The following is a 12,326-nucleotide window of genomic DNA, read 5'->3' as shown; positions in this document are numbered from 1 at the left end:
AACTTTGGATAAAATCAGTAAATGAATTATATCTTAGCGTTAAATTGAACATGCATGAGTGACCTTGCAGCTTTAAGCCATACTACAGGCGCTGTTGTGCACATTCCTGTATTAAGAAGGCTGTAAAACTAGGGCCCCCGAGTGGCACATCCGGTAAAGGTGCTCCACGTGGAGTGCAGGAATGCTCCCTATAGCCTGGACATCGCCGATTTGAGTCCAGGCTATTCTACTGCTGACCGTGGATGGGAGCTCCCAGGGGCGGCGCACAATTGGCCAAGCGCCAACCAGGGGGAGGGGCTTAGGTCGGCCAGGGTGTCCTCGGCTCACCGTGTACCAGCAACCTCTGTAGACTGGCCGGGCACCTGCGGGATTGCCTGTAAGCTGCCCAGAGCTTCATTGTCCTCCATTGCTGTAGCTCTGGGCTGGCTGCAGAGTGAAAAGAAGCGGTCGGCTGACGGCACACGCTTCGGAAGACAGCACGTGTTTGTCTTCTCCACTCCCGAGTCAGCGCAGGGGTGGTAGCTGTGGGCTGAGCCTAAATACAATTGGGCATTTCAAATTGGGAGAAAAACGGGGGAAAAATTAATTGCCGACTACTAAATTTAAAATAAATAAATAAATAAACAACAAAGTCTGTAAAACAAGCTTTGACTGTGTCTTTACTGGTGTTTCTTTTAGTCCCGTATGATGAAAGCCCCGCCAGACCTTACTGGTCATACTCCACCACAGACTTCTGGAGATACGTTGAGTACTTCAGAAGCATTGGGGCCTACAACCAGATTAACGAGATGGCCAAGACATTTTTCGCTCACCAGCACCTGGGCGATACTCTGGGCTACGAGGCTGTTGAGTCTCATGAGCATTAAAGAGCCTTTCACTCAGCAATACAGCAATACGTACAGCTGAATGTAGTCTTAGCTGTCATAACAAGCCTTTAGTGGGGGGTTAGGGTTAGAGGATGTATATTATATTCTGGTTACATTCTACAGTAATGTTGCAGTCCTCATGTATCAGCTGTATTGCATATATAAATATGGCTTCAAGTGTAATATTGTGATAATATATGGGATGTATTTGATGCTGTAATATTAAATGTTTATAAACGCCTTGCTGACGGATGTTTTTATTAATTCAAGAAACACACTGGCTGTTTTACATGTTCTCTCTATGATATTACTAGCCCGATTCTCTTTTTGTCACAACATGGGTTTACAACAAAAGTCAAAGTGGGTGTCACTATTGGAAAATAAGAGGGAGCTGATACTATGGAGATGAGATGAGGTTAAAAGCTCTATAACCACGAATGCAGAAATATCTGGCTCTTTTGCATAGAGGTTAAGACAATTGGTTGAAGTGGCGGGGTCGCCTGTTTGCAATTACTCTATATTGCCAAAATGGCAGCATCCCAAACCTCTTTTAACTTGAATTGAAAAACTGCTCACTTGCAAGTAACTAAACTCCTCCTCCAAGACACTTACACTAACTTATCCTGAAACAACACAACACAACAAAAGAAACCACACAAACTAAGCACTGAAGCCAGTAATATTAACCAATATATCAGTAAAATGTCAATAATTAGCATACTTTACAAGCTTTTCAAGCTCTCTCAGAAGGTTCTATCATCTAGTAGTGGACCTTGACTTTCATTTCATTAGCACCCTCCTTTTCAGCACAGCACAGCCTCCCATCACAGTCCACTATCAGTGTCCTCGGCAACAGACAGTATAACTTAAAGCATGTCCACCGTCTTTAACCGGGTACGGTACAGATGCTGTGCTTGTTTAATAGTTGCAGATAATGAAATGCAGAATTCTAGTCTTTGCCTGTAATATGTGACCAGATCATGCAATAGTGAAAACATAATAATACAGGTTACTATAAACGTCATCATCATCATTCCAGCTCCATCAAACGAAGAGGACATTTTGCACCTGTTTATCTGGAGTGTTGTGCTTACAGTCTTAAGTAAGTGATACTTCTAACTGATTGTGGTTGTTACAAGTAAAATAATTTAAAATATGTAAGCTGAGAGAAATTATGCTATTTTTCTATATTTACATTGCAGTTCTAACTAATAAGCGTAACCCTACTTGAAATAACCTTCTTAATGTAGAATGTAATAAAGATGGTTTTGACATAATAAATGAAACACAACTGCAGTGTATGAAAAATTGTGCAGAGGATCAACTTGAAACAAACCTAGTTCATATTTTCAATAAACATGCTCATTTCTATATATCAAGAGATTACAAATGACCTATTAGACCTTTAGTATTCCACAGACAGCTCCTTTCCCAGCTTTACCTATCCTACCAACATACCACAGCCTCAGATTCATTCATTTCACCATCATTGTCTATTTGTTGAATTTATTTTTAATTCTTTTGTGCTTTGAAAAATTAGAGCAAACTAATAAATCCTCTTTTTTAAATGATTCGGTCAAATGTAAAATCACTTAGTGTTATGGTTCAGTAAAGATGTAAACTATCACCCTGCTAACATCTATCCAAACTAGTCACATTATGGTTAAATTGTTGTCAATACAATTGCTTACCACTAGAGAGCAGCGCATATTGCAGAACAATTTCAAACGTTCAGGTGTTGCCACAACTACCAGGTCCTTGAGATATGACCGCATAAAAGGTTCAGGACAATTTCAGACTGCAGTCAACCACATTCCTAGACGCTATATTTAAAATGCAGTCCTAGTGGTAGTTATTTTTACCTCAAAGAATGCCAATTGTGATGAATTGTGAAGTGTTTTTTGTTGCTTTGGGCTAATGTTCACTGCAGCATTTCACTTCACTTCTGAGTGGGATTTGAACCAATGTGAAATAAATTAAAGCATTTGCCTCTTTATTTGGCCAGGTCACTCTTCAATGACATTTTGTTTTAATTATTAAAACATTTTCTTGGCTTCAGACTTACTGTACATTTTAACCAACACACTTCCCACTGTGAGTCAGTATTATATACCATAGACACAAACAACCCAAGTACACACTGTTCCTCTAACAATGCAACCTTGGACAAAAGCTTATATTTTTTAAATATAACTGCAGAGGGCAGTATGTAACTGAGTGTCAGGCACCCTGGTTTGTATTTTAAACCCCTTAACAGGTAGACAAGAAACAATACCACCACTCCCTTTTCTCAGCTCCTTGAGACTGTATGCAAACTGTTCATGCAACAATTCACAAATTTGGTTAATTCACTGTTAGTCCACGTTGACAGTAATTCGTACTAGTCAAATATTTAACTGTATGATGCTGATGCCAGGAAGTGACCTTTCATTGTTTATTACAGTGTGGCCTAATCTGTCAAGGTAATACAGTGGCTACAGAGGCTGCACATTTTCATAGATTTGCTATAAATCCAACAAATCAGTCTCACTGCAACAAAGTTATACTGTCAATATATAAATAATGTAAAACTGCACATTATCGTTAAACACGGATAAAATGCAGCGCATAATTTTATAAAATACATTTAAAAGAATGCAATTCTGTATATAAAATAAAGGTAGTTCCACTTGTTCTCCACTAGTGGTCGCTCTCTAGCAGAGAAGGTAGTTTTTTTCCAAGTGGTGACGTTCCTCGGCAACCAACCAGGAAGTGGTACAGGCAGACAGAAGAAAAGCTGTATTGATTCCTTAGAAATCAATTATAAGCATGAAGCCGGCTGTTGATGAAATGTTCCCTGAAGGAGCTGGACCATATGTAGATCTTGATGAGGTTAACATATATATAAAACTGCATTAAATGATTATCTTTAGCTTTTGCTTCTGGATTCTGAAGTGTTTTCTAGGAAATTCTAAACGCATTTGTTTACAAATACGCTGCTTTACTTGGTTAATGTCTGTTACAATGGGACACTTTTCAATGATATGTGGATCATTCTGATTGTATATTAATGAAAAACAAAAGAAAAACGCTTTTTATTATGATTTGAAATGGGTTTATTTTAAGGGCAAGTTGCCTTACTATTAATAAGTCACTGAAAATGGAAGAGGAGACTATATGCAACTTATTTCAGTACTAGAACCTACAAACTATTTATTATCACTTCGAATATCTGTACATTATTGATACAGCCCGGGATGACATTTAAATGTACTAATATAGATATATATAATATATATATATATATATATATATATATATATATATATATATATATATATATATATATATATATATATAATTTATGTATTTATTATTTTGTATCCACAACACACACACACACGGTATATTTAGTTTATATAGCCTAGCAATATTAGTCTGATTCATTTCACGTGCAGAGAGAGATTGTAAAAGGGCGGAATGAAGAGAAGGTTCCAAACTTGCTGCACTGAAGAGCTATGTTTGCGTATGCTGGTCCCAGGCTGTTTTGAACTGTAATGACAATGAGACGCACATTGTTGGTGACAAGTGTGAGAGGCACAAATTATGCATCCAATGTATTTTTTCTCGAACTTGAATTTTAGACAGTTGCTTGAGGGTGCTGAATTCTGCACCTGGGGTTCAGAGGTATAACGTTATTCACACACATAGTTACAGAACTCAGTTCTCATTTAATACCTGGTTCTTTTTTTATTAACCCATCATTTCTTTATCCATAACGGTAAAACGTTTCAAATAGAAGTCTTTCTCAGTTTTGTTTGATATTAAATTATTTGAAATGTGCTTTTTTCCAGGCTGGTGGAAGCTCTGGACTTTTGATGGACTTGGCAGCCAATGAAAAAGCAGTGCATGCTGATTTCTTTAACGGTAAGATATGCAGCAGCAGGCACAGGACATTCCCAGTGTTTAGGAGCGCACACTACCATCTAAAACGCAACATACTTATCTTTGAGTCATTTTCAAAATATTTTTTCCACAGGATGTCAACTTAAAAAAACATCCAAGAGTTGTGTACATATGCAATGAGGTTTATTAATGTTTAACCTATACACAAATCACCCAAACAATTTGAAGCTACTGTAAATATTTACACCCTATGGTATTCATATCTTAGTCAGTCATTTATCTATCTTAATGCATGCTTGCTAGTTAATTAAATCTGACATACTTAATTTGCTCTGTAATTGACCCAGAACATTGATGTTTCTAACATTTAAACATGTCAACAGATTTCGCATGCTACACATCGGGTCAGTATTAAAATGAATAGACAGTCTCAATACACTAAGTGCCTTAAACAGGAGAATCTGGTTTCTGCTGCCGAGTGACTCCTGCTGGGAAAGGTGGGGCTTGCCTAGCCTTGGGTCTCTACTTCAACCACTGCCTGCTGTTTCTATGCAGACAGCCACAGAAGTCTGTTGCTCGTGAAGAATATGTGATCATGTCTTTTTGGTTATTTAACCAGGAGCTAATTAACATAAAAGAGGATTCATTAGTGGAGTCGCTTCCTATGGGCCACACAAGTATTTGATTTAATCGATACCATCACACATTTCTTTAATTAGCTAACCAAAGGATGTTGCACTTCATTCAATCACTATTACAGAAAGTGTTCCCTGTAGTACTAAACACATCTTAATTTAAACAGCACCTCCAGCAACACTTTACAGTGGATAGATTGGTGGAACAGTAGTTCACAAGTGTTCGTTATATCCCTTGACATCACTTGACATATCCCTTGACATCACCAATCAGTTCTTGTCTCTCTGCATTGGTTGCCGGTTGAGAGTAGGATTGATTTTAAAATGTTACTGCTAATTTATAAGACTTTAAGTGGCTTGGCCCCAAATTATATCTCTGATTTGTGAACAAGGGGCATTCCCACATGTAACCTTCACTCTGCGAATTCGGGTTTGTTAAGGATTCCAAAGGTTAGCTTTTAGCTGTTATGCGCCTAGGCTTTGGAATAATATTCCATAGGTGGTAAAGGATGCTAATACCATTGAAGCTTTTATAAAAAAAAAAAAAGAAACAGCTAAAAACACATCTCTATGTACAGGCATGTCATCGTGGTTAGATTTATCTCATTGTGCAATGTTTTATTTTATAATTTGTGCTAATTGTATCTGTACGCTTGTCTATTTGTTGTTGTATTTTGTTTTGTTTTTAGTGTTATTGTTCTGAATTGTTCAGCGCGTTGAGATGCTTGCATTTAGGCGCGAAACAAAATAAATATTATTATTATTATGACTATTTGACAGTAAAATTGCTGTTTCAGACAAGTGAATCAGCTTACCATTTTTAAGTTTATTAATAATAAGAATAAAAATAATTCAATTAAACTCAACAGAGTGGGTTACCTAGCAATGAACAGTCACCCATTTTGATTAAAGAAAGAAAGAAAATGGGGCCACAATTCACAGAGGTCTATGGAGATCAAAAAATGGTTGTGGAAGTTCAGTGAAAAGAAAAAAACAGAAAAGCAGATGCACAGGCATCAAAACTGTCAGAAGGTACTTTTAATCGGTACATTGTCTTACAGACTTGAACATGTCATTATATCAAGTACCACATTGTTATTAAAAAAAACAGTTAATTCCAAATAATCCAGTATATTAGTGTCATGTGATCAGTACTTTACTAAATGTAAGATTGTTCATTTAAAAGTAAAAAATATGTATTTTCAGTGAAAATAAGGCAAATTAAAAATATTGAGATACCTAGAAATGGCGGAATGCATATTATGTGTGCTGAACCCCCTGCAATTAGCAGTTACCTTCACTTTTACAGGAGGCACTCAAAACCTTACAAGAGAAAACGGCAACAGTCCAATTGGCAATCTGTAAATTCCAAACCTTAAAACCCACCACAGTTGTGTACCATACAGGTTTCTAATCACCTGCTGAAATATTGCTGTTAATTGGCATCGTAAACTGCAAATCCATTTAATTGCATTGTTTGCAAGCCTGGAGGAGATGTTTGGATTTTAGCTGGAAAGTATTTCTTGATTTGTTGAATATCAGAACCCTTAATTCTGCCTAGCATGTAACAAACACATGTAAGGTATTCTATTTGGTATACCTATATTTCTGTATGTTTTACTTAAGAATGATATTCAGGTTGGTAACCATCCTACATCACTTTGCCTTGCTCCCACAAAGCAGGTGGAACTGTTTTAATGTGTGATCTAAAATGTACACTGTGGAAATGAGAAATAGAAATGGTAGTGTTTCCTGGACACCTTTTCAGTTTGTACAGTTGCAGTGGGCTGTACGTTATCACAAGAGAGTGCAAATGCAGGAGAACACAAAACAACCCCATTGCTTACTGACACTGCATTACCATTTAAACTTTCCAAAAGTGGCTTCAATGTAAGGTTTTAGAGACTGGTTTAGAAAGGAGGAATAAAAGACTGTACCAACTAAAACATTTACAGGCACTGATTAGTCTCCAACACAGCATGGGTCCTAACTTTGTACAACTTTATACATCTAAAGTGGATCACAAATTGGAACATGTGTCCTGTTTCAGCTGTGCCTGTGTGTTTTTTTTTTTTTACTGTGGGGTACCCTTTAAGGAGAATAAAACATGGATAAATGACTCCTCAGCAGCGCATAGCTATGTTTGCAGCCGTTTTTTCTGAACACAGTAGAGAATGAAAATATAAAGCACGACAATAAGTTATTCTAACAATATAATTCCTTGGGTTTCTTGTTTATGATATTCTTTAATAGCCAATTGCCATCTCCGACTAGGATGTCTGTCCAGTTTTACATTCATCCAAATGGACAAAAGCTTTTCTTATAACCCAGCTAGGCAAATATGGGCTTAAAAACTGTGTGCACTCGCAGTTCAAGAAGAGAAAACGTTTGTTAAAAGATGATTTATTGTGCTACACTGCTGCTGTTTTCAGAGTAGGCTTATAAGGTATAGTAACAACTTTTTAAAAATGTTAAACAAATATTTTTTTTGTGCACAAAGTAACACTAATAGATGTAATTTATACAATAAAGATACTAATATTCATAACTAACTGTAAGGAATTTTGCCCATGTATTGCCCTGGCTTTGTAGCTCTGTTGCTTGGCACGTGGCTCAAAATACAGCCTTGTAGGGAGAAACTGGCTTTTCATCACTCAGGGTGCAGCTGTGACCTTGGAGGGATGATAAAACCTTTGTTTCCGGTTATAAAACTGTTTTGAGCCTGTATACAAACCATAATCAAACCAATTAAAACTGGTCCTAAAACCATTTACGTTTGTTAAAAGTGACATGCTAGAACTTTAGGTGTGTCACAGAACGCATAATAAACACACAATTAGAACACGTAGGCTTTTTCTGATAACCACGCACCTTGTGTGGGGCAGTGTACACATTGTTCCAGTTAAAATTGCACAAGCTCTTATTGTTTTGTCAGCCTTTTGTTCCTTTTCATTATACTACCTGTTACTTATGCTTCCCATTTAAATGATGAAAGAAGTGAGAAATCATTGAAACTGTAAACATTGTGTGATTTTCCTGTGTTTAATGCAAGCTCTGAATTAATGGAGGGTTAGTAAACACTCTTTAAAATTAAGCTGTACATAGCTGGTGTACATCAGCCGTTTGTAATTAAGTCTTGTCGTTCGACCTTGTGATGCATGGGTATAGCGCTTTGCTGTCTGTGAGAACGGAGCAAAGCTCAGCATTGTTCTTAAATGTAACTTCTTGTTATCTGGGTTTCTGCTGACATTGGTCAAGTGAAGAAGAGAAGCAAATGTTAACTTTTAATGTGCTTTGTCTCACACCATGCATCATGCTAGGGAAATAAGACCAAATTTGGTGAAGGAAATTACGTAAGCTAGCTGCATGTCTGCGCTATACGACGTAATTTCTTTGATCAACTCAGCTCAATAACATCTACACTGATGCCAGCTCAGACACTAACATCTACACTGATGCCAGCTCAGACACTAACATCTACACTGATGCCAGCTCAGACACTAACATCTACACTGATGCCAGCTCAGACACTAACATCTACACTGATGCCAGCTCAGACACTAACATCTACACTGATGCCAGCTCAGACACTAACATCTACACTGATGCCAGCTCAGACACTAACATCTACACTGATGCCAGCTCAGACACTAACATCTACACTGATGCCAGCTCAGACACTAACATCTACACTGATGCCAGCTCAGACACTAACATCTACACTGATGCCAGCTCAGACACTAACATCTACACTGATGCCAGCTCAGACACTAACATCTACACTGATGCCAGCTCAGACACTAACATCTACACTGATGCCAGCTCAGACACTAACATCTACACTGATGCCAGCTCAGACACTAACATCTACACTGATGCCAGCTCAGACACTAACATCTACACTGATGCCAGCTCAGACACTAACATCTACACTGATGCCAGCTCAGACACTAACATCTACACTGATGCCAGCTCAGACACTAACATCTACACTGATGCCAGCTCAGACACTAACATCTACACTGATGCCAGCTCAGACACTAACATCTACACTGATGCCAGCTCAGACACTAACATCTACACTGATGCCAGCTCAGACACTAACATCTACACTGATGCCAGCTCAGACACTAACATCTACACTGATGCCAGCTCAGACACTAACATCTACACTGATGCCAGCTCAGACACTAACATCTACACTGATGCCAGCTCAGACACTAACATCTACACTGATGCCAGCTCAGACACTAACATCTACACTGATGCCAGCTCAGACACTAACATCTACACTGATGCCAGCTCAGACACTAACATCTACACTGATGCCAGCTCAGACACTAACATCTACACTGATGCCAGCTCAGACACTAACATCTACACTGATGCCAGCTCAGACACTAACATCTACACTGATGCCAGCTCAGACACTAACATCTACACTGATGCCAGCTCAGACACTAACATCTACACTGATGCCAGCTCAGACACTAACATCTACACTGATGCCAGCTCAGACACTAACATCTACACTGATGCCAGCTCAGACACTAACATCTACACTGATGCCAGCTCAGACACTAACATCTACACTGATGCCAGCTCAGACACTAACATCTACACTGATGCCAGCTCAGACACTAACATCTACACTGATGCCAGCTCAGACACTAACATCTACACTGATGCCAGCTCAGACACTAACATCTACACTGATGCCACACTAACATCTACACTGATGCCAGCTCAGACACTAACATCTACACTGATGCCAGCTCAGACACTAACATCTACACTGATGCCAGCTCAGACGCTAACATCTACACAGATGCCAGCTCAAAAATGACACCTTCTGAGGCCTATGTGTTCTTTGTTCTTGTTACTGTTTTTAAATTGATTTTTAAATAAAATCTTTCTGATTGATTTTAAGACTAATTATTTAAGAATAAATCAAACCTCTTCCATAAGTATGTATATTAGAGAAATGTAAAAAATTTTGTTTTTGTTTTAATTTTTTTAAATAAAATAATTGAAGCATATAGACAAATCTGTGATTTTGTTTTTGTTTTAATTTTTTTAGATTTTGAAGACCTATTTGACGATGATGATATCCAGTGATAAAACCCTGCTTATTCAAGAGTTTTCCTGTTAACTTTACAGCCTGTTTAAAAAGGACATTGTACAATAAATGCATCTAAAATGAAAAGTGATGTTGCTGGAGCTACAATGATGATTCAGTGGAGTTGTCCATTGCATTCCGCACTGATAGTGTTAAGCCATATTTTGTTACAATAAAATGCACTAAAAGAACCCCCTTCTTTTTTACCAGATGTTGCAACATTCTAAAAATCCCTAACATTCCACTATTTGTGTTAAAATGTTATTATCCTGTATCTGTTTCTTGTCTAAAACTGTTTCAGGCCAAGATTGTAGGGTTTGTCTCTGCAAGAACACCTGTATATGAAAATCTTTGTTTCTAATTATTTGCATAGTGCCTCGTTGTCGGGGTCAGTACTAACTGAACACATAACAGATGGTAAATGATTAATGCTTTTCAGCGTGAATTTTTTCATTTTATGAGTTGTTTAAAATTATTCTAAAAGCTGTGGGTTTAAAAAAAAAAAAAAAAAAAAAAAAAAAAAACACCTGGCTCAAAAAAAACAAACATCCAATTACCATTAAAAAAAAAAAAAAAAAAAAAAAAAAATATATATATATATATATATAATATAATATATAGATATAATATATATATATAGATATATATAGATATATATATATATATATATCCCATAGAAATGTTCACCTCCCTAGCACTAGCAGTATTTGTAGGCACTTTAGTCGTTTTGTGCTCAATAATCTGAAGTAGCATCATAATTGACAATTACTATGTATTGCAAAAACACAGTTTCTAAAACTTCTAATAAAAGCTTACTTCTTGTAGAGTAAAGATGATCCTGTATAATGATATGTTAATGTCTTGCCAGTTATTACATATTAGACGAAATACACAAAGAGCAGCCCTTAAGGTTTGCCACTCTTTCAAAGGTAGAAGTGGAACTGTTAATTAATGTACAGTTTTAGGTCAATAGTCAGTGGACAATGTAATCTCAACTCTACTTCTATAATCCTGTACATCACAAAATAAACACACAATTCAAGCATCCAATACAAAAACATTATTTCAGCATATCCTTGGTCAGCACAGGTGCTTGTCTTTCTCAAACAAAGAAAAAATGACAGTGAGAAAACAAGCATCTTAGAAAACAAAGAGATGCTGAGGATTGAATGGGCATGAGGACTTTACTGCCCCCAGGAGGAGGGTCCTTCCATGGTAACTCACTTTCACTAATGCAATTCAGTGCTGAAAACACATTGAACAATGAGAATATCTTTAGACTTATAATAACAATGATCCCCTTTAATATACTCCATTGAATTAAGTGAAAGGCAATGCCCACTGCTGAGGGCATTATTGCTCAAAGAATCCATTCTTACTGTAATCTAGCTTGAAAGCTAAATTAACTCCTTTGCAGTTAAACTTAAATTCCTGTTGCAGATGTTGCTTTGTCAAAGCATGTTAAGAAAATGTATGTTTCATGTGAAAAGGTTTTTTTTTTCCTCCTTCATGGTGTAGCATGTATTTAAATTGTATTTACCCCTTAAAGTGGAATGATCGATATAAAAGAGCTGATGTGGCACATTTTTACACCTCTGATTCCAGCGGTGTAGCAGAATGTGGCAGGTGTAAATTACAGCCTATTAATCTTTTAAGTAGGGGTTTTTATGATTTTTTTTTTTTTCTGTGGTGCCTCGCTGTTTATTATTTGGACCCCATTGGTCAGTTCAAGGGAATTACAGGAGCCAATCTCCTTACAGGATGCGTTTTCCATGTGATGCACCTTTTGTTTTTAATTAACAAAGTCATTTAAGATGCTGC

The 12,326-nt window shown here is 37.2% G+C and overlaps 2 protein-coding genes across 2 annotated transcripts in view; both read left to right on the top strand.

Moving 5' to 3' along the window:
* The window catches only part of otos (otospiralin), a 2,259-nt gene extending 1,153 nt beyond the window's left edge, over positions 1–1,106 (top strand). Inside the window, exon 4 of the mRNA XM_041264651.1 lies at positions 679–1,106. Within this exon, the coding sequence (XP_041120585.1) occupies positions 679–866 (188 nt within the window). The 3' untranslated portion in view covers positions 867–1,106. The remainder of the gene's footprint in view (positions 1–678) is intronic.
* A 2,490-nt stretch (positions 1,107–3,596) lies between these two features.
* Positions 3,597–10,696, top strand: cops9 (COP9 signalosome subunit 9). Its single transcript, XM_041264348.1, has 3 exons — positions 3,597–3,737; positions 4,700–4,772; positions 10,467–10,696. The coding sequence occupies exons 1-3, from the start codon at positions 3,675–3,677 to the stop codon at positions 10,502–10,504; spliced, it is 174 nt and encodes a 57-aa protein (XP_041120282.1). The 5' UTR covers positions 3,597–3,674; the 3' UTR covers positions 10,505–10,696.
* Positions 10,697–12,326: the final 1,630 nt, after the last annotated feature.

This window comes from Polyodon spathula, chromosome 11 (assembly GCF_017654505.1).
Source record: "Polyodon spathula isolate WHYD16114869_AA chromosome 11, ASM1765450v1, whole genome shotgun sequence".
Taxonomy (NCBI): domain Eukaryota; kingdom Metazoa; phylum Chordata; class Actinopteri; order Acipenseriformes; family Polyodontidae; genus Polyodon; species Polyodon spathula.
This window is presented reverse-complemented; position numbering and strand designations above follow the sequence as displayed.